Source organism: Lontra canadensis, unplaced genomic scaffold (genome assembly GCF_010015895.1).
Source record: "Lontra canadensis isolate GAN:19392208 unplaced genomic scaffold, GSC_riverotter_1.0 scaffold87, whole genome shotgun sequence".
NCBI lineage: Eukaryota > Metazoa > Chordata > Mammalia > Carnivora > Mustelidae > Lontra > Lontra canadensis.
This window is the reverse complement of record NW_022631081.1, coordinates 8,095,148-8,118,888: the sequence shown is the minus strand read 5'-3', so window position 1 is coordinate 8,118,888 and position 23,741 is coordinate 8,095,148. Positions and strand designations below refer to the sequence as shown.

Genomic DNA, 23,741 nt, shown 5'->3' with positions numbered 1-23,741 from the left:
CAAAAACTAGATCCCAAAATTGTAAAGAAAGAAAACCTTATATATGTACAAAAATAAAATTAAAATAAAGTATAGAATGTAACTGTAAATGGACATTAAAAGATAATAAAAATACTGAAAAAAGAAAGCATTAAAAAAAGAAAACACAACAGCAACAACAAAAAGGGAGGGATATTAACAGCCAGGTGAACAGAACAGAGCAATACACAATCTGCTGATTGTATTTGGTCAGTTTGCTAGAAGAAACTACATCTCAAAATTGAAAAGAAAGAAAAATATATATATATAATTAAAAACATTGAAAGGATAGACTGTAACTGTAAAGATGAAAATCAAATAAGACTTTAACAAAAAAAGCAAATAAAAAAAGAAGAAGAAAAAGAAAAAAAGGAAAAAGACTACAACAGAAAAAGAGAATATGATCAAACAGGTGAGTAGAATTGAGCCATACAATAGATTTTGTTTGTTTTTTGGTCTGTTAGAGGAAACTGCATCCCAAAAGTGTAAAAAAAAAGAAAACATATATATACACACATATATATCTTAAATGATAAATAAGTATATATGATTATATGATTAAATGCATTGAAGGTATAGAGTGTAACTGTAAAAATGAAAATTAAAAAAGGATTTAAAAAGGAGTTGATAAAATAAGAAATTGGTCAAAAAAGGGAAGAAAAATATTAAAAAAACAAAGTTGAAGGATTAAAGATTCATGGATAAAAAGTTGGGATTTCTATGTGCTGTATTCTCCTAGCACTGGAGTTTTGCAGTACTCACACTTGGTCTTGGCTGAATGTTCTGGCTTACCTTCTGAGGGAGGGGCCTGTTGAGTAGATTCTCAAGTGTATTTGCCCCAGGCAGAATTGTGCTTCCCTTTTCAGGGACTGAGCTAAGTCATCTGCTTCAGTTTGCTCTATGTGGATTTTGTTCCCTGAAGGCTTTCTGAGCAGGCCTAGAGAATAAGAATGAAAATGGTGGCCTCCCAATCTCCAGCCCCAGGTTTGAAAGCTGAGGGTCCCACTCAGGAAGCCCTCAGAGAAAAGCAGTCAATTGTACCTATCTCTCTGGTCTCTGGATGCACTATCTGCTCACCCAGCCTGTGACAGAGCATTTCTATCTCAGGCAGGTGACCCGGTTTTGGGTCTCCAAACCCTTCTGGGTCCTGTAGCACGTTCCTGTGCTGTTCCTCCTGGGGAAGGGAGGGAGGTCTCACTGGTTATGCTGCTTGTTAGGCCTCTTCTTGGAGAGAAGTCACCCAACTGTGCCATGGTTTGTAGTTTTTATTAACTCCAAGCTGAGAACTCACTGCTGGGATCACTCTTTTCATCTGGATTCCCTGCTCTCGTGCCTGGGAACTCTGAGGCACTGAGGCACCCCTCATCTTCCTCTGACTCTGGGGATCCTGAGACTACACTGTCCCAGTGAGGGTTTCACCCATGCTTAGCAACCTGAGCAATGTCTCTCATAGGAGCAGACTTCTAAAAGTTCTGATTTTGTGCTTCACTGCTTTCTCACTTGCTGATAGCCAGCTGATGGAAGCTCCCTCACACCGCGGTCTGTCTTCCCACATATCACCTCAGATTCACTTCTCCACACTTCCTACCTTGGAGAAAGTGGTCACTCTTATATTCCTAGTGCTGCAGCTATTCTTTTCTTAGATCTCCAGTTAAGTTTGCAGGTGTTCAGAATGATTTGATAGCTATCTAGCTGAATTACTGGGACCAAATAAGAATAAGAATTCCTACTCCTCAACCATCTTGGACTCCCCAGCATAAATCTTGATGCTCATTTTAGTAAATATCTCCCTATATAACAAGCAAATTTAGTTAAAAGGGGGTGGTGATGTCCCATGATATTCAGGCTAAAATCCGTTCCTTTGGGGAATTAGAAACAACTGTCTTTGTTTTACATATCTCTACAAAGCCACAAATACAATTCTAGAAACAAGCAAAACCCACCTATCCTAACCAATCCCCAAACCTTGCCTATTCCTCTTACGGGGTTTGTGGGTATGATACAAGATCAGATTATTGAACCTAAATATTTCTGTAGTTAAGAAAATGAAGATAAATTTTAAACAGCAATTAACTATTTTAAAAATTTGCATTTTATCTGTCCTTGGAATTATAAACGCTGTATCTTTCAAGTATAAACACAACTCACAATCTTGTGATACCATAGGGGGAAAAATACACACAAAGAAAGAAAAAAAAAAAGAGAGAGAAACGTTCTTTTTGAAAATACAAACATCTAAAAAAACTCTGTGTCCAGACTTCTAATAATAGACAGGCTTGCTCCAGAGCTCTACCTCAGAGAAAACTTGTGTTTTCTATCTGTATCTTTGTGATGTAAAGTGTTCACCCTTCTCTAGGATATAAGTCCCAGTCTTTGAAATTCACACTTTAGGGAAAAGTGTTTCATCATTAAAAAAAAAAATAGAATTATTTGAAAACTGGGCTCATAATGTCCTGTCCAGAAATATTAGTATGGTTTATACTATCTTGTCTCTGTGTGTGTCTGTGTATGTTATAAATATACAAATATACAAAAGTGATAAAGCTTCTTTACTTCCAGATGGTTTTGCTAAAATTAATTTGTAAAAGAACTCTATTTGGGTGGTTTGAAGGCAACTGCTTGTAATGATTGTGCATTCCCAAATTCACAAAAATAACCCAAATGGCTTTCAAGTTCTTGTCTGAAGAATACTTGGTATTAAAGTTAGGTTTAATTAAAACAGATATATTTTTAGTATTATCAGCATTAAATATAAAACTTCAATTCTGCTTATGTTTGTTAAAAGTCATGCCCTTCCTGTTATTTCTGTGGCAAAGTTTGTCAGGACAAAAAAATAAAAAGAAATTTTGAAACAATGGTTGACTATCTAATGCCTCTTGATGATTTGGGGGTAGCCTAAACATAATCATTGAGAATAAATAAGTTATACATATGTAAGTAAGATTAAAACGTTCATAGGTAAACTTTATTTATTTATATGTTATTTTTATTTTTTAAGGATTTATTAATTTTAGAGGGACACAGAGAGTACACAAGTGATCTGGGGAAAGGGAAGAAAGAGAGAGATTCCTCAAGCAGACTCCCCATTGAGTGGGGAGCCCAAGCAGTGCTTGATCCCAGGACCCAGACATCGTTACCTGAGCCACAATCATGAGTGAAATGTTTAAGTAATTGAGCCACCCAGGAACCCCTATAGGTAAACTTTTAAATATTTTCAAAATCTTTGGTAATCTACAAGTTTAACTAAGTTAACTAAGGAGTAAAGTTAAGTTCACTAATTATCTAGATCATTTCCAAATAAGCTATATAATGAAACTTTATGTGCTGAACATAGTTTATCTACTATTGTCTCATTACAGAGAAGCCAAGGTTAAATCTGGGTGTGTTAGTAAACCTGTTTTATGTTTTATGCATTATTAGATTGTACTATTCAAGGCACATATTTCTAGAATTTATGAAATATATTCAATATATGTCAATCTAAAGAATTCTGGTATAGCAAGTTCACAATTGGTTCTACTTAGTTTTCACTAGAAAATAAAAGTTTCTAAGAATTAATTCTAATAAATGTAATTAAGACTACTGGAAATAAGGGAACAATCCTATGTGAGGAAACAACCCTATGTGAGGAAAGTAAGATGAGTTTTTGGTAAACAAAACAAAACAACAGAACAACAACAAAAAAAGCCCATACATTTTTGTTTGGGGTAGGGGAGTGATTTTAACCTAAGGTGAGGCTGGTTATTTAAAAAGGAAAAACAAAGTACAACATGTGAATGCAAAAAAGAAAGTCTTAGATGGTTAATGGAAAAGGAGCCCGTGGACAGAAATTTTATGTGTGGGAGCAATTGGGTGCCTCTGCAGGTTAAGCATTCAATCCTTGATTATGGCTCAGATCATGCTCTCATTGTTCTGGGATCAAGCCCAGCATCAGGCTCCATGCTCAGTGCTGAGTAGGCTTGTCCCTTTCCCGCTGTTTCTCCCCCTGCCCATGCTCCCTGTCAAATAAATAAGTAAAATATTTGTTTGTTTGTTTGTTTGTTTGTTTAAGACTTTTATGTGTGGTTAGTACTGGCTAAGATTAGGGTCATTTTTTAAGTAAAGAATTTTAATATCAAAAGTACACTGCTGGAAAATTTTTGTTTTCCCTTTGTTAAAAAGAAAAAGGTCTTTTGAACTATTAGTCTGCTCTTAATAAGAAATTATAAACAGAAGTTTTTCTTTACCTTTGAAGTTATGTGCAAAAGAAAGGAAGAAAAGGAAAACAGAAAACAAACAAACAAACAAAACACAAAAAAAACAACCAAGGGCGCCTAGGTGGCTCAGTTGGTAAAGCATCTGACTTTGGCTCAGGTCATGATCCCAGAGTCCTAGGATCCATCCCCAGGTCATGCTCCCTGCTCAGTGGTAGTCTGTTTCTCCCTCTTTCTCTGACACTACCCCCTGCTTGTATGCTTACTCTTGCTGTCTCTAAAATAAATAAATAAAATATTAAAAAAAAAAAGAAAAACTGAGGGATGCCTCAGTGGCTCAGTCATTAAGAGTCTGCCTTTGGTTCAGGTCATGATCCTAGTGCCCTGGGATCGAGCCTTACATTGGGCTCCCTGCTCAGTGGGGAGCCTGCTTCTCCCTCTCCCTCTCCCACACCCTCTATTTGTGTTCCCTCTTTTGTTGTGTCTCTCTTTGTCAAATAAATAAATAATATCTTAAAAAAAAAACCCAAGTCTTATTATTAAAATAGCAAAATTTTGTTCACAACTATTTAACCTTCTGTATCCACCTTTGGAATTTTTTTTTTGTCACTTTGTTTAAGTGTCAAATATTGTTTCATAATGATTTGTGATCTTTTTAATCAAATTTTCAAACCTTTTGATATATTCCAATGTATTTCCCAAAATCAAATTCTAAAGTGAAGAAGGGCCCATGGAATTTGATTACTTCAAAGATTTTGTGAAAAATTATACTAACTAGACTTTCTTGGTATGTTAAATTACATGGCAATCATTGTCATATAAATGATACTAAAACCTCTTTTTTTATTTAGATTTTTAGATGTTTTATTAAAGTAAATGTTTAAGGGGCACCTGGGTGGCTCAGTGGGTTAAAACGTCTGCCTTCAGCTCAGGTGATGATCCCAGGGTCCTGGGATGGATCCCCAAATTGGGCTCTCTGCTCAGCGGGGAGCCTGTTTCCGCTTCTCTCTCTCTCTGCCTTCCTCTCCACCTACCTTTGATGTCTCTCTCTGTCAAATAAAATCTTAAAAATGTAAATGTTTAAAAAATTTCATATAACTCCTAGAAAGCTTCTTTTCTTTTCTTTTTTAAAAAGATTTTGTTTATTTGACAGACAGAGATCACAAATAGGCAGAGAGGCAGGCAGAGAGAAACAGTTTCCCTGCTGAGCAGAGAGCCTGATGCAGGGCTTGATCCCTAGATCCTGAAATCATGACCTGAGCAGAAGGCAAAGGCTTAACCCACTGAGGCACCCAGGCACCTCCTAGAAATCTATCCTGGTATGTTATTACTTGAAGTACTGTGTATCACAAAAACAATTAAATTATCTTGTTAATTTCATTATAGTGAACTTAACTCAGATCTTGCACCATTGCCATTTTAAAGTGTTTTATCCTTACAGACATGCTTTTACTCAGATCCTTTTATACAAGCTTCCTGAAAATTTGCTTCATCTATGAGACTCATAGAAAGAATTCTCAATACAAATTTTGATAACTTTAAGGTCATAAACTAAACTAAATAAAAATTTCCAGAGCTAATGGGAAAGCTGGATTCAACCAGAACAAGAACTAATAACATAGGAATAAACTTTTTTAAAAATTAACATTTAATGTATTATTTGTTTCAAGGGTACAGGTCTGTGATTCACCATTCTTACACAGTTAACAGCACTCACTATAGTACATACCCTCCTCAACGTCCATCACCTGGCCATCCCATCCCTCTCACTATCTTCCCCTCCAGCAACCTCTGTTTGTTTCCTGAGATTAAGTGTCTCTTATGGTTTGTCTTCCTCCCTAGGTTTGTCTTGTTACATAGGGATAAACTTAATCAAGGAGGTAAAAGACCTGTATTCTGAAACTATAAAACAACGATGAAAGAAAACGAAGATGACACAGACTATTGGAATGATATTCCATACTCACGGATTGGGAGAATAAATATTGTGAGAATGTCCATACTGTTTAAAGCAATCTACAGGTTTAATGCTGTCCTTATCAAACTATCAGCAACATTTTAATGGAAGTAGAACAAATAATCCTGAAATTTGTATAGAACCACAAAAGACCCCAAATAGACAAAGTAATATGAAGGAAGAAGAAGAAAGCTGGAAGAATCACAACTCTACATTTCAAGACAGATTAGAAAGCGGTAGTAATCAAAATAGTATGGCACTGGCACAGAGATGGTCACATAGATCAATGGAACAGAATAGAAAGCCCAGAAATAAACCCATGATTATATGGTCAACTAATCTTCAATAATGGAGGTAAGAATACACAATAGGAAAAAGAAGATCTCTTCAATGAATTGTATTAGGAATATTGGACAGTACATGCAAAAGAAAGAAACTTGACCATTTTCTTGCACCACACATGACAATAAATTCAAAATAGATTAAATACCTAAATGTAAGACCTAAATGTAAAAATCCTAGAAGGAGCATAGGCAGTCATTTCTCTGAATCAGCTGTAGCAACATTTTTCTAGACACATATCCCAAGGCAAGATTAACAACAGCAAAAATCAAGGGGACTACATCAAAATATAAATCTTCTGCACAGCAAAGGAAACAATCAATAAAACTTAATGATAACCTAAGGGATGGGAGAAGATATTTGAAAATGACATAACCAATAAAGGGTTAATACCCAAAATATATAAAGAATTTATATAACTCAACACCAAAAAAAAAAAAATTCCCCAGAAATCGAATTAAAAACTGGGCAAAAAAAAACCCCCAGATTTCTTCAAAGATGACATACAGTTGTCTAACATGTGCGTGAAGAGATACTCAACATCACTAATCATTAGGCAAATGCAAATGAAAACCACAGTGAGATATCATCCCACACCTGTCAGAATGGCTAATATCAAAAGCACAGAAAGAATAAATTTTGGTGAGTGTGTGAAAAAGGACACTTTTTACACCATTGTTGAGAATTCAAAGTGGTGCAGCCACTGTGGAAAACAGTATGGAGTTTCCTCAAAAAAAACCTTAAAAATAAAATTATGAGGGACACCAGGCTGGGTCATCAGTACAGCATGTGATTCTTGATCTTAGGGTTGTAAGTTCGAGGCAAAGGTTAGGTGTAGAGATTACTTAAAAATAAAATCTTTTTTTTTTAAAGATTTTATTTATTTACTTGAAAGAGAGAGATCACAAGTAGGCAGAGAGGAAGGCAGAGAGAGAGGGGGAAGCAGGCTCCCTGCCAAGCAGAGGGCCCGATATGGGGCTCGATCCCAGGACCCTGAGATCATGACCTGAGCTAAAGGCAGAGGCGTAACCCACTAAGCCACCCAGGTGCCCCTTAAAAATAAAATCTTAAGAAATAAAATGTAAATGTGATATGAACCAGTAATTCCACTACTGGCTATTTACCTAAAGAATATGAAAACACTAATTCAAAAAGATATATGCACCTCTGTGTTTACCACAGCATTATTTACACAATGGCCAAATTTTGGAAGCAACCCAAGTGCCTACTGAGAGATGTATATTTAGCAATAAAAAGAATAAAATCTTGCCATTTGCAAAAACATGGATCGAATAGTATATTGCTAAGTGAAATAAGTCAATCAGAGAAGATACCATATGATTTCATTCATATGTAGATATTAAGAAACAAAACAAATGAGCAAAGTAAAAAGGGAATGAACAAAAAACCAGACTCTTAAATATAGAGAACAAACTGGTGGGTTACCAGAGGGGAGATGGATAGGGGGATAAATTAAATAGGTGAAGGGGATTAAGAATATACTTATGACGAGTACTAAGGGATATATAGAATTGTTGAATCACTATATTGTACACCTGTAACTAATATGACAATACATGTTAACTATTGTGTAATTAAAATAAAAAAAATAACATGGCACAGAATAAACTAAGCAAGATAATGGTAATTTTTATGATTTTTGTCTAAATCAATGCAAACTCAAAAAACCTTTGTTTTTCCAGATTTAAAAAATTTTTATCTGAAGCTAACTGACTTATAGCACTTTGACAAATAAACCTTTGTGAAAAAAATTAAACATTTATCTTTTCTCCCTACCTGATCCCTCAAAAATTCAGAAACTCTCAGTACATAAGCTTATATTTTATGGCAATATGTTTCTTATTTCAAAAACAACCTGTTCTCCTTGTAACAGGACACAGTTTGCTGGAATGTCATATTTGAGAGAGACACACATAGACTCAGATATGACCAGGCAGCTTTAAGGAATAAGGCTGACCTTGTGGAGCCAATAAAGCCCTTGGAAATACCAGCCTCATACTTTGTTTAAGGAGATCCCAGCATCATCACCAGGTGAGTAAAGAAGGTCACTCATGGCAGGAAACTTGGGATATTTTGAGAACCTCAAAAAGGGAGGAATTCACCCATATATATGGGTATCAAAGAGGAAGTCTGATGGCAAGTATTTGGCCTTAAGGAGCTATGAAAAGTTCAATCTAGAGATTCCTTATAAAAGTTCTAACAAAGCAGGTTTTAAGGAACATACATGGTCAAGCACTTCTTGTTGGAGTTATGTAAATCATCAGCCCATTTTTTTTTTTGAAATTAGACTTATTTTGCAAACACCTGGGTATTAATTTCGCTATCTTTAGTAAAAATTGGGGCAACTATAGAGAAAAAATGTGCTTCAATAACACATGCTTGTAAATATTAGGGTTCAATATTGATCATTATAAACTGGACTATATCCTATATTCTCCTAGTGTCCCCCAATGCCGGGCTACAACACTTCAAGATAACATTTTTAAATTTTTCTCTCCATTCCTGACAATTGGAATCATTTGATAAAATGTCCTTTCTTTTTTTCCTGAGGCCCTGCAAAATGTATAGAAATGACTTGATGTAAACTTCAGAGAAATCCTCACAAAAGTTCATGTATAGACAATCTTCCTGCTTGCTGCTCTGTGGGCCCCTCAAAAAGATCACTAGAGACATCTGAACTGAAACCAGGGAAATCCACCACATTGTTACTGTCTGCCCTATGCCATCTGAAGATGCCTTTAGCCCAACATCTAGAAATCTCACTGGCAGCACTCGGGATTTAGATACTGGATTTAGGATTAGCTCCAAACATTCACCTACATTTTTCCTCCCCCCCATAAGAATTGCTGCTTATTAATTACCTGATTGCTTGCCCAGTAGGGCTTAACTTTGAGAGCTCACCTGCATCACCACCTTCTGGAAAAAAGTTTAACTGAACGACTTACTGTCAGATTAAGAGACAGGTTCCACAAGAGGAAACAATCTACCTGCTCAACTTGGAATGTACGAGACTTCAGAGATGCTGCTGAGGAGGGAACTGTAGTGGTTGAGAGCAGGCTGTCCCAAGAAAGGCCATTTTGTCATGTGCTTTACATAGAGCCAGAGGCAATCTGAGACTCTTTGGGCTCAAGAAAACTTTGGCCTTTCTTTTATCTCTATAGAAGAATCTAAACTAGATGACCTTTCCAGGATAAGGGTTATTACCAGAAATAAATATATCTGAGTGACCACCTATATTGGAGAGCAAACATTTGTTTACCACTTACTCTTTTCATCTTCTGGTGTACTGCATTCCTTCCCTTTGAAGCCCCAGACCCCTATCCCCTACTCTTTAGTTCAGAATGACATATATACCTTATTTTGCCTGAAAGTCTTCAGAATTCCTGTGTATGTGTAGATTCCCTGTATGTACACTAATAAATTTGATTTCCTCCTCCTTATCTGTTTCCTATCAATTTGGTTCCTGGTCCAGCTAGAAGGATCTTTGAGGGGACAGGATATTCTTGCTCCCTGACAATAATAGATAAGAGAAAAAAAACCAGTTATTTTTCCTTTAAAAGTATTTATTCTTATTAATGTTCCCCAGACCATGGGGCATGAACAAGTTGGGCTCTATTCCCTTACCCAGTGTGTTCCTCAGATACCCATGCTGTCCCAGGCAACAGCATCATCTGTGTGTCACTCCTTCCTCCTCAAGGACAGGTTTCAACACAGAGGTCTCTCCTGTCAGGAGCCTCCACAGAATCTTCTCAATAAAAAAGGCTCAGAAACAAAAGGCTCAATACAAATCCCATGGGATTTTGTCTCACTTCCTCATTATCTGAAACACTGTGGAGAATGATAGTTATTCCCATTATAATGATACAGAGCATAGTAATAGTCAGCCTCGTCCTCAGGCTGCAGTCTGGAGATGAGTAGAAGCCACTCATTGGCAGAGGCATCTATGGACCAAGAGATGCAGCTGGGGACCCAGGAACCCTGGTGGTTATCTGCATCTGACTTATGGCACAGGATATACCGGGGAGGGCTAGCTTGCTTCTGTTGGTACCAGAATATGTAGTAGCTGCCTACACTGAAGTCACTGCTCAGGGTGCAGGTGAGTCTGGCTGTTGTTCCTAGAGATGCAGAGAGGGAGGGTGACTGGTTCAGCACAGACAGAGACAGGGAACCTGCAAACACAGATACTCATGGGTGATGCAGCAAGAGCCAGGGTAAAGTTTCCTAGGGTCTCAGCCAAAGAGGCTGACATCTGTCAGAGGTCTGCCCTGTGTTTCCAAGGCCCCTCCCTACCTCCAGGGTGAGCCAGAAGCCCCAGGAGGATAAGAGTCCAGGCCACGGTGATACAGACCCTGGTCCCCACAGTGGAGTGGGCAACCCCAGGCCTCCTTTTCTCCTCCACCCTCTGCCATAGGAGGGGCTGTTCATGCAAATCGAGTCCCTCCAGTGACTGCCTAGCCCCTCCCTCAAATCTGATGCTGCAGACCAGCTCACAGTACACACTGAGGAGGATGGGGTTGGCTTCAGCCCTGGGGAGAGTCCTGAGAAGAAGCATTCTCTGAGACCACATTCAGGCAGCCCTGAACAGAGGGCATCAGTCAAGCAACCAGGTTTTGGGTCCACAGCTCTGCTCACCCCCACTGTGGATAGTGGATGGGACACGTGACTACTGGGCCCTCTGCTGGCCTTTCTGTATGAGTGTGAAAGGCAATGTCAATATCCACCTGGGGGAGGGGCTGGCCTGCCCTAGTCATTGGCATTTCCACCCCTTCCTCCTCAAAATTTGGAGGGAACCCTCATCCCTGCCCTGGAGCCCTTTGCTAGGCTGCAAACTCCTCCCCACCATGCACCCCTTAATTTCCTAAAGTGTCCTCCTCCGATGCTGACTCAGGGACCTCCCTCCTGGGTTACATGAGTGGAAAGTGGCTCCTGAGACCTGGAGCCAGACAGGGAAGGTGTCCTGCTGTCAGCAAATCAAAAGGGCAGAAGCCTGGGCCAGCCTCTGGTCCATGGGAAGAAACTGTCCCATTGTTTGGAAAGGTGGAGGAACTCCTCATCCCTCTGACCCTACTTTCCACTGAGGCAGTTTCAGACCCCTGTCCCCATCCTGCACTCCTAGCCTGTCCACCTGTCCACCACTGTGGTGATGTGGGCCTCCATCAACAAGGGTCATGCAGGAAGGGATTGAGAAGAGGCTGCTCTGCATGAACAGAAGGACAGACATTGGCACTCTGGGACCCACTACTCAGCACAGCTTTCCCAGCAGGACCTGGGGCTGGAGCCCTGCCCTGAGGAGGATGGATCTCCATGAAGAAGGCAGGGGTTATGGTAGAGCTGGGTCACTGGTGAGAGGAGATACTGAGGAGTGAAGCGGGGGTGAAAGATGGGGCTCTTAGGAGACCTTAAAAGCCATCTTTGAGTGGCTAAGCTGGGGCTGAGTGACAGGGAAGAGGGGTTTCACACTGTCCTCTGTTTCCATAGTGACACTTAGGTCAGAAGATGACATGGACAACTATTAGATTGGAAATTCCTTTGGTGATGGGCTGTTCTGAGGAGGTGCCATGGGACCTGCACAGCTGCCTCTGACTGTCCCTAGCACCCATCTTCTCAAGGAAAATATGCAGAAAATTGTACTGTTTACTTCTTCCATCTGTGTCTCTCTCACACATATATAGAAATGTTGAGTAAATCAGCTGTGACGGGCATGTGGGCTTTAATATTTCATACCATGAATCATGCTGACTTGGAAATCTGGCATCCATCTCATTTTGTTCTAAAAATTTCACGTGTCCCATGAATTCTGTGTGTGGTCACTTCCCTTCCTGTGGCTCATTTTCTCAAGCAGGTAAAAAAATATGTGACTGTCTATTACTTACCAAGACACACATCTTACATTTTTGGGGTTATCTAAAATATTCCATTAGAAATAATTATAGATATCATATAATACATAATGATTCACCACCCGTTCACCACAGCAGAAATGCACTGTGGTCCTATGGTGATATGGTTTTCTTAATTTCTCAGTGAAGAGGCACCTTTCACAATCACAAAGAGAGAGAGATGGCTCATGAGTCCATATAGAGAGGACACTGAGTATGGAGACTTATCTGTACCCAGAAAAGAAGTGCATGATATATGTAATGATGAGAAGCATTTATATAGAGTCATAATCCTATTGTTACATAAATAGAACTTACTAAATTTAATTTCAAATAATGCTCTTTTATATTATGTTGACAGATAATTATGTAAAGTGATTTTTTAAGATGTACTGAGGACTGACAAATATAAATAAATACAACCATGGTGTACAGCGTGATGATTTAATGTGGGCATACATGGTGGAATGGTTGATAGTCAAGATCATTATCATTGCATCACCTCACAGAGTTCTCTTTGTTCTCTACCCCCTCAGCATACTGTAGGCAGACAAGTCATTCCTATTAATTACAGTCACCATATTTCACATAAGATTCCATAATTTTTGCATCTTATCACTGATATTTTGTAGCCTTGGCTCCTTTTGATTTAACCCAGAACAAATTATAAATTGTTTGCTCTAGAAAAGTAAAGTGGTTCAGGAGTGGTAGAAATGGATGAGTAAGGCATGTCAAGTCAAAAATGTACCTATGTTTATTCTCCAGAAGCCAGCTTTCTTGATCTTTATCCTGAAATTTCCCCTCTAAACTACAATTGAAGGGCAGGTTGTTTTCCTACAAATAACTTGTTTGAAAAACAGAGAAGAGCAATTATGACACAGGGATTCCTTCTTGAAACAAAATATTTAATCTTTATTGCCACACTTCTAGATGTAGAAGTACACTTAAATAGACAGGAGTAGATAGAGGCCATGGTGTGGGGCATGTGATCACTCAGAACATTGATGATGACAAGGTGGGAGTCAAGCTAGATCTCACCGGGCTGGGGAAATCCCACCCTTGATAGTTCTCCTGGGTCCTTACTGGGATCGGCTGTAGGATAGTCACACCCATGAGACCTAGTTCACCCCCTTCCCTGAAGCAGGCTCAGCATTTTCCCCATGATGGTGGAGCTTCCCCTCACCCTCTTACATTATGTGAAGTGGTTATAAGGCCTCAGACCCCCAAGCCCAACCCCAACACACACCTGTGTCTGGCCCCCCTCTCCCTGAAACCCCAAATGAAGGTTTAGACACCCTGTCAGTGTGCCAGGCCAGTTCTTTGCCTGCCATTCTTCCAGGGCCTGTGTCTTCCCACAGTGTCTCACAGTGACTGCCTTTTCCCTGGGCCACCATACTCTTGGAAGGCGGTCAGCACAGGGGAGGAAGGGTGCTCTGCCCTGACCCCACAAAGAGCACAGTCCATGCCCTAGAGGGTCTTTCAATTTGTTGGAATGCTCTAGGCACTCCTGACCCAGAGGGACGCTTTCATAGGAACAATTATTTTTCTTTTTTTGATAATTAAAATAAAAAGACTCCAGAGGTTCTGGTTTCATTAAATATGGATCACAAAGCATAGTCTTGATGCCATCATGAGCTTTCTTCTTGTTTTTTTTTTTTTTCCCTCAGTTTTCCTGAGATATCAGAACATGAAATGGGAGATCGAGAGGAGAGCTACTCTGTGTCAGAAGCTACTTCTGGAAGTAGCTAGGATTAGAAGACAAACATTCAACCTAGTAAGCTGAAATTTCTGGTTGTCTTTATTCACCCACTCACAAGCCCAACAGCATCCCATATGAAGAAGCAGGTGCTTGGAGGAATCCTAGGAAATGAAGGCTTTCATTAAGGAGAAACTGGGTTGGACAAGGAAGTATCAGTAAGAAAAAGGATTGTTTCTGGCAAGGACACCTTCCTTTAGGGGAAGGACGGGTAGTCTCTTCAGACAGATTTGTATCACTAGTGCTGAACAGGAAATTCCTGATGGATTGGTTGAAAACTCCTCTCCTGGAGAGACTGAAAGTATAGGTAGGTTAGGTCTGAGATTTTTTTTTTTAAAGATTTTATTTATTTGACAGAGAGAGATCACAAGTAGGCAGAGAGGCAGGCAGAGAGAGAGAGAGAGAGAGAGGAGGAAGCAGTCTCCCCACAGAGCAGAGAGCCTGATGCGGGACTCGATCCCAGGACCCTGAGATCATGACCTGAGCCGAAGGCAGAGGCTTAAGCACTGAACCACCCAGGTGCCCCTAGGTCTGAGATTTTTGTAGAACTTAATATAAGGGACTCCATTTGGGGCCTGTTGTTTTTCTTAACACTAGCATATGTCCAAAGTTATTTTAAAATGGGAAAGTATCCAGAGCAGACATGTTTTTGTCCAACTTCCTCATCTAACCGTATCACTGTGTCCATCACTAACATCAAAAGACTGACAGTAATAATCAGCCTCATCCTCTGCCTGGAGTCCAGAGATGAGCAGAATCCCTGCACTGGCCAAGGCATCTTTGGATCCAGAGAAGCGGCTCGGGACCCCGGAGCCCTGGTGCTTGTTTGAGTCTGTTACATAGGTAAGGAGGTAAAAAGGAGGGCTCCCTGGCTTCTGCTGGTACCAGAATATGGGGTAAATATCAACACTGATGTCACTGCTCAGGGTGCAGGTGAGTCTGGCTGTTGTTTCCAGAGTTGCAGAGAGGAAGGGAGGCTGGGTCACCAAAAGCTGGGAAATGGAACCTGTAAGCACAGACACACATGAGTGATGGGCAGAAGCCAAGGTGAATCCCCTCAAATCTCTGAGCAGAGGGGCTGGCAGAGGCTGGGCACTGAGAACTGGTCCCCAAGGCCTGTTCTTACCTGTGCAGTGAGACAGGAACATGAGGAGAACAAGAGTCCAGGCCATAGTGACACAGACTCTGGTCCCCACAGTGCACTGGGCTGCCCCAGGCTTCCTTTTATCCTCTACCATCTGCCACAGAAGGGGCTGTCCATGCAAATGGGGTCCATCCGGTGACTGTCCAGCCCCTCTCGGAGCCCTGGTGCTGGAGCTCAGCTCATACCACACACTGAAGAGAAGGGCTGTTGGCTTCATCCCCTGGGGAGAGCCCTGGGAGGAAACACCTGCTGAGACCACCCACAGGTCTGCTTTGGGGATTCTACCAGGCCAGAGAGGACACAGATGCAGAGTCCTCATCCGCACAAGGCCCACTCCCCTTTCTTAGGCTCATTTTGAGTGAATGGTTCTCACTGAGCTGCCATGTGGGAATTGCAGGGCAGTCCCGCAGCACTCTCTGCTGGTCACAGGGTGCGCACCTCACCAAGGACCAAACCCTTGAGAGCCCACATGGTTTCTCTAATTTATCAGGTCCCTGTCTATTTACAAGCAGTTTGATTAATTGACAGTGTGATTTTATAATGGCGCCCACGATTACTGTTCTGTTTTTCATTTTCAGAAGGAGTCCTGGTTTATGTGAGATGCAAAAATTTACCTAAATTACAATGTAAGTCACCCCAGAGAAGATACTGCAAGCATCATATCCTTCCATTGGGATGCAATTTAGAGTACTAACATACATTTTGAGTGTTCTACAGCTGTGTTCATTAAAGCAGTGGATTCCAATTCGTCTCCCATAAATGGAATTGTATTTTAATCTTTTTTCTTCAGATAATTTAATTGTCTATTTCACAAAGTAAAGGAATATGAATGAATTTGTCTTGAAGTCTAATTTATAAAATTTATAAGTCTTTTTTTCTTTATGGGTTGTGATTTTGGTATCTTGTCTAAACATGTTTACACAAACCCTAGATCTTGAAGATTTTCTTCTGTTCTCTTCTAAAAGCTTATAGCTTTATGTTTTAGAGTTAAGCCTAGGACACTTTCAATGATTTTTTTAATAAGGTGAGAGGTTTAGGGGATATTCATTAAACCTTTTGCTATCCAGTTGTTCTGTGGTCATTTTTCCAAATGCCTATCCTTCCTGTAAAAGATTTTTTGCAGCTTTTTCATAATTATCCTCATATAATGGGTGGCTCAGTGGGTAAGCAACCAACTCTTGATTTATAATGATTGGGAGCTGCTGAAACAATCAGATCTCTAAATTTCTGAAAGGCTTCACCCCAGAATAATAACCAAAGTATGTAAAGTTATGTAGGAAAAAGCATTTCAGTTTTTGGAACAAGTCAAAGTAAGCAAAGAAATGCACAAAGAAATACTCATAGATGTGGCCAGAATATACTAAAGTAAATGCTAAACTTACTGATGTCTTAACAGAGGCTATAGTCCTCTTGTTTTCAACCAAGGGGCATGGTAACTGACATGGAAAAAAGAGTAGAAGGTGCATATACCTCCTCACATGCATTATGTCATGAGAATATGAAAAAAAAACCCAGAAATGAAATTTTGTTTTACAAGAACACAGAAGGGAAAGAAAAACTCATAAAAGCTGAAGGAAAATTTATTGAAGATAGAGTTCAAAAAATAGTTGAACTGGTAACGAAAGACTGTGGTGATTCAAATAAAAGATTTGTTGTTATTAATCACAAGGGAAATGACCCCTTGTCCTCAGATGCTCTTGTAAAAGAAGGAGCAGTAACCCTTCATAGAGCTAAAAGGAGAAATATGGAAAGGCTGACTCTTGTTTGCAGTTTTCATTTCTTTAATGACCTAAATCTTGATTGTTTGGACTGGTATAGGAGTTGTGTATGCAGTCCTGTGTATGCAGGACTTGTATATGAATGCACCTTGGGAGAAGAGAAACCCACCTTTATTGAGAAATACAACAATCCCAGCTCTGTTGCATTATTGGTCAAAGGACCAAACAAGCACACACTCAGATCAAAGCTGCAGTGAGAGATGGATTGTAGGCTGTTAAGGATGCTATTGGTGATGGTTCTGTAGTTCCAGGTGCTGGGGCAGTGAAGGTGGCAGTGGCAGAAGCCTTGGCTAAATATAAACCCAGTGTTAAGGGCAGGACCCAACTTGGAGTTCAAGCTCATGAGTCCCAAGGTTCTTGCCCAGAACTCTGGTTTTGATCTTCAGGGAACACAGTAAAGTTCAAGTAGAATCAGGTCAGCTTCTGGGTGTGGACTTGAGCCAAGGTGAGCAATGGAAGCAGTGGAAGGTAACTACTGTGGAAAGAAACAGGTTCTTCATTCCCACACTGTGCTTGCCACCAACATTCTCCTTTCTGATGACATCGTGTGAGCTGGAATGTCTTCTCCAGAAAGTTGGAGCTTCCATTGTGTTATCTGGATCACAAAGACTCTGCAGAGTGATCCTAAGAATTGAGCTGTGAAATTTTTGTCCAAACCTCAAACGATTTTCAAAAGAATTTGCTTCTTCCATGTGAGAAAAAAGGGGACACTGACACTTAAATTATTAAGTCCTGAAATTATAATTATAGTACTCTTTTTAACTGTATTACAGAGTACACACATTAAGCAGGTAATTTTTACCCAATGAACAGGATGTTTCACTTTAGCTTCAGGGGTATAAAAATATTGTATACTATCTATATATTGTATATATATTGTATACTATCTATATATTGTATAGATATCTATATATCTATACAATATATAGATAGTATATATACATATATAGATATACATATATACATATATAGTATATATACAATATATACTATCTATATATTGTATACTATCTATATATTGTATATATATTGTATACTATACTATTGTATATTGTATACTATCCACTACCTGCTATCTACTATAGTATATCCTATATACTATCTACCTTTCAATGTTCTTTGAAAAATGTTCCTTGGAAAACACACCTCCATGTGTGTTAGCTGTAGGTATCATATACCTTTCTTTTTTTTTTTTTTAAAGATTTTATTTATTTATTTGACAGAGAGAGAGAGAGCACAAGCAGGCAGAGAGGCAGGCAGAGGCAGAGAGAGAAGCAGGCTCCCCACTGAGCAAGGAGCCCGATGCGGGGCTCGATCCCAGGACCCTGAGATCATGACCCGAGCCGAAGGCAGCAGCTTAACCCACTGAGCCACCCAGGCGCCCCTATCATATACCTTTCTTTATCAAACTGAAGATATGCCCCTCTCTTTCTCACTCTCTGAGAATTTTGATCATATTCATTCATTTGTTCATTCATTCTCATTTATTATCATGAATAGGTTTTTGAATTATGTCAAATGCTTTTTATATATTGTTTTATGAAATCATGGGATTTTTCTTTTTTAACCCAGTAAAACAGCAAGTTATACTGATTGATTTCTGAATAGTAAATTGGAGTTGCATCCCTGCAATAAACCACTATTGGTCATTACATATACTTCTTGTTATATGTGTATATACTGTATTATGTTTGCTAATATTTTTGTAAGAATATATGTGAATCTGCTTGTTTGTTTTGTGCCAGAAGCTGTTGGCACCAGCCATGATTGAAAATTTTAGGAAGTCATTATTATAGCCAAATTCACCATTTTGATCCACAAGCAAGGAATATCTATTAATTTGTTCAAGTTCATTTCATTTCTCTTAAGATGTTTTCTCCATGCACAAGTCTTTCAATTTTTCTCAAATTTGACCTGAAGAATTTAAGAATTAGGGGCATGTGGGTGGTTCAGTGGGTTAAGCTTCTGCCTTTGGCTCAGGTCATGGTCTCAGGGTCATGGGATCAACAAGACCCACATCGGACTCTCTGCTCAGCAGGGAGCCTGCTTCCCCCTCTCTCTGCCTGCCTCTCTGCCTATTTGTAATCTCTCTCTCCAATAAATTTATATCATTATGCATGGTATTGTTTTCATTTTTTAAATGTTGATGGTTTGTTGCTTCTCCATAATAACCTATTTATTTCTGCATGCTGGTTATGTTATCTCAAGCCTGGGTTGAAACACTCAGACCAGAAGCACTGGTGAGCCCCTACTAGACCCAGAGCTGGAATCAACACCTTTTAGTCTCTGACATATCCACTGAGTAATTTTTATCAATAAACAAGCTCATTTTATATTTGAGAATATGAACACAGTGAGAATAGGTTATAGATCTTAAAATTTAACAGAGGAAAGGGATATGACAGTGTCAAATAATCTGTTCCCAGGAAAAAATAAGGGTCTAATGAAGATATGACAACAAAAGTCACCCCCTGACCCACCTGAGGGGGGATGTCACCAAGCCCAGGGAATGGAGGGTGAGTCTGTCTCACTTCTTATAGATCTGGAATATTGTGTAAGCATTATCACTATCTTGGCATATACCTTGACAGTAATAGACACTGCCCTCTTGTACTGGAATCCAGAGATATCAGAACTCCTGCATGAGTGAAAGCATCTTTTGATCCAGAAAAGTGACTGGGGACCTGGGAGGGAGGGCACTTGAACTTGATGGATACCACTTGACCTGAATGGTGCAGCTGAGATCCTGGGAAATTTGATGTGCTGTCAGCAGAAGGTAAGGTTTCTTAGCCTGTTAGCCTCCCAGAACATCTGTCTAAGGAATCCAATGGAGTGAGAGTGGTGAGAATCATTTTTCCTGTCTCTACATTTAGACTAGCAGAAGGAAATATTGTGGAACTAGTTCCTTGGACTTAGGGACTCTTGGTAAAAATGTGGTAGAGCACTCTGGTTATTGATCCATTTCTTTCTAGAGATGGTCTTTATTTTCCTTTGTGTCTTCAGTGTTGTGTGTCCTAAAAAAGAATTACCACAGGGCAGATTGCAAGTGTAGGCTTTAGAAGCCTGCTGTTGGGGTTGGCCCTACAGACTAGTGAGTCCATGGTTCCCACCTGAAGTGCATCTGTTTGGACAAACTCCAAACAGATGTGCTGTGGGTCACAGGTTGTTGGTAAAGGGCATCGTTGAGGCCAGAGCCACAAAATTGGTGGCATAGGTCAAGCACTTAACACTGATAGAGTGCTCACCTCAACAAGACTCAACGCATAAGTTAAGTTGGTCAGGGCACATGTTAGATTGAGACTAGATCATTTGCCAACATCATGAGAACTTCTGTACAATGAAGTACAGTCCCCAAACCTGGGGAACACCCCTCCTATCATTGGTGTGGTTGCAAGAGACACAAGGCTTAGCCAGGAAAAAAATAGTGGGGATTTTTCTTTCTCTTTTTCCATGTCCTAAATGCTTGGTTTGTTGACCAATGAAAACATTCTTTCTGGTGTCTGCCATCTGAAAGCTGTACTTAAAGGGATGCACCTTTGTGGCCAGACTAGAAATCTTTGTGATGCCACCTCTCAGGGAAGTTTGTCATAAGATCTTGCAGCTCATCAGAAGCATTCATTATCTCAGCCCTCACTCCTTGTTAGTGATGGAAAGTTCCATTCCTATACCGCCTTCCCAGTATCACAGATTAGCAGGTTTGTGATATGGGAAACAAAGGCAAAAGAAATAAAATAAATTTCCTTAATACTGACAGCTCACTGACAAGTCCTTGAAATATGTAGACTGTCCTTCCATTGGGAGATCAGCTGCCTTGATGTTGACACTTTGCTAAGGGCAAGAGGCAATCTTAGCCTGAAACCCAGGATCCTGTGAGTCTACTTTAAACATATAGAAATTCCTTTGGATATTTCCTTTATCTCTACACCCCCTGTCAAAAATATATATCTTCTAATATATATACTTATAAATATATATGTTAACAATCATCCTCCAAGCGTATGACCCACTGATATACACCTGAAGCATCTCATGACTAAGCTTTTACTAAACAGTAATAAATTACCTTTTCCTAACAATAGAAAGCCCTTTCAAGGTCCTGGAAACCTTGTTTCTAAAGTACCTTGGAGACTTGTACTATTTTTTATTCTTTATTTGTTTGGCTTGTGCTATTCTTAACCCCCTTCCAATTTGAAAGTTTATAATGGACTACTCCTCACAACCTCAGTGTAACTCTTCCTGCCCACAGGTCCTAGCCCCCTGTTTTAATAAAGCCACATTTTGCACCAAAGACATCTCAAGAATTCTTTCTTGGACATTGACTCCAAATCCCAACATCAATTCCTACATCAGACTGTGACTGGAGGTGTCCACGATTTTGTGGAAGAGTGGAGACACTGTTTTCACTACACCATCCCTAGCACCTCTGCAATGGAGGCCTTTGTTTTCTTAGACTAATGAGGGAGTCAACTTTGAGATATTGGGGCCACATCATCTATTCCCTTTCTGTGATGTGAAGAACAAAGGCAAAAGAAAAAATAATCCTTGTGACTTGTAGCCCACTGACAAGTACTTGGGATAAGCAGAGTAAGCTTTCTCCAGGACCCCAACTGCCTCAATGTTAATATTTTGCTAAAGGCAAGGGACAACATTAGCTAGACATTAGCCAAACCTCTAGGATCCTGTAAGTCTTCTTTAATATAGAAAATCCCTTTGGAAACTTCCTTTATTTCAACCTCTCCATGATACATGTTAGCAATCATTATCCAAGCATATGGCCTACTGATACACGTCTGAAAGGTCTCATGACCAGGGTTGCACTAGACAGTAACAAGTGACCTCTTCTTAACACCAGCTAGCCCTTTAAGGCCCTGGAAACCTTTTTACAAATTCCTTAGAGACTTAACTTTATCCTTATTCACCCCCCCCCCACCAACTGGAAAGTATATAATCAGTCATATTGTTATGAATGCGTTAATAGTATGGGATCTTAACACACAACTCTCAGTAATAGACAGATAATGCAAGCAGAAAACCAAGAAAGAAACAAAAGGTTTGAACGACACATTGGAACAGATGGACCTCATAGATGTATACAGGACACCCCACCCTAAAACAAAAGAATACTTATTCTTCTCAAGTGCACATGGAACTTTCTCCAGAATAGACCACAAATCAGGGTTCAACTGATACCAAAAGATTGAGATTATTCCCTGCATATTCTCAGACCATAATGCATTGGAACTAGACTCAACCATAATCAAAAGTTTGGAAGGAATTCAAACACTGGGACACTAAACACCACCTTGCTTATGAATGTTTGGATCAGTCTACGGCCATACCACCCTGGACGCGCCAAATCTCATCTGATCTCAGAAGCTAAGCAGGGTAGGGCTGGTTAGTACTTGGATGGAAGAATGTTTGAATCAATCAGGAAATAAAACAAGAAGTTAACTATTCATGGAAACCAATGAGAATAAAGACACTTTGGTCCAAAACCTATGTGATACAGCAAAAGCAGTCCTAAGGGGGAAACACATAGCCATCCAAGCCTCAATCAAAAAATTTGAAAAATCCTGAATACACAAGCTCTCTTTACACCTTAAACTTGAAAATAAACTACAGATTAAGCCATCCCTACACACAAGAAGGGAAATAAACATTAGAGCAGAGATCAATCAGATAGAAACTAGAGATGCAGTAGAACACATCAATGAAACTAGAAATTGGTTCTTTGAAAGAATCAATAAGATCAATAAAACACTGGTCAAACTAATCCAAAAGAAAAGAGAGAAGACCCAAATTAATAAAATTATGAATGAAACGGGAGAGATCATGACTAACACCAAGGAAATAGAAACAATCAAAAGAAATTATTATCAACAGTTACATGCCAATAAGTTAAGCAACCTAGAAGAAATGGATGTCTTTCTGGAAACCTATAAACTTCCAAGACTGAATCAGGAAGCAATTGACAGCCTGAGTAGACCAATAACTAGTAAAAAGATTGAAGCAGTGATCATATACTCCCAAAAATCAGGAGCCCAGGACCTGACAGGTTCCCTGAAGAATATACCAAACATTCAAAGAAGAAATAATAACTATTCTCCTGAAGCTGTTTCAAAAAATTGAAGCAAAAGGAAAACTTCCAGACTCTTTTTATGAAGCCAGCATTACCCTGATCCCCAAACCAGGCACAGATCCCATCAAAAAGGAGAATTTCAGATGAATATCCCTGATGAATATGGATGACAAGATTCTCAACAAGATCCTACTTAATAGCATCCAACAGCACATTAAAAAGATTATCCACCATGACCAGGTGGTATTTATCCCTGGGTTCCCAAGGTGGTTCAATATTAGCAAATCAATCAATGTGATAGAACAAATCAAAAGAGAAGAGAGAAGAAACACATGGTCCTCTCCTCTCAATTGATGCAGAAGAAGCATTTGACAAGATACAAGATCTGTTCCCGATTGAGACACTTCAAATTATAGGGATAGAGGGAACATTCCTCAACTTCATAAAATCTATAAAAAACCCGCAGTGAGTATCATCCTCAATGGGGAAAAGTTGACAGCCTTCCCTTTGAGATCAGGTACACGGCAAGGATGCTCATTCTCACGACTCTTGTTCAACATAGTGCTAGAAGTCC

The 23,741-nt window shown here is 39.6% G+C and overlaps 1 pseudogene and 1 gene segment (V, D, J or C); one reads left to right on the top strand and one right to left on the bottom strand.

The window, feature by feature from the left end:
- Window positions 1-14,801: 14,801 nt before the first annotated feature.
- Window positions 14,802-15,485, bottom strand: LOC116882740. The segment is given in 2 exon segments: window positions 14,802-15,172; window positions 15,293-15,485. Coding segments are annotated over 2 exon segments (456 nt in total).
- Window positions 15,486-16,685: 1,200 nt separating this feature from the next.
- Window positions 16,686-17,723, top strand: LOC116882722 (annotated as a pseudogene).
- The last annotated feature ends 6,018 nt before the right edge of the window (window positions 17,724-23,741 follow it).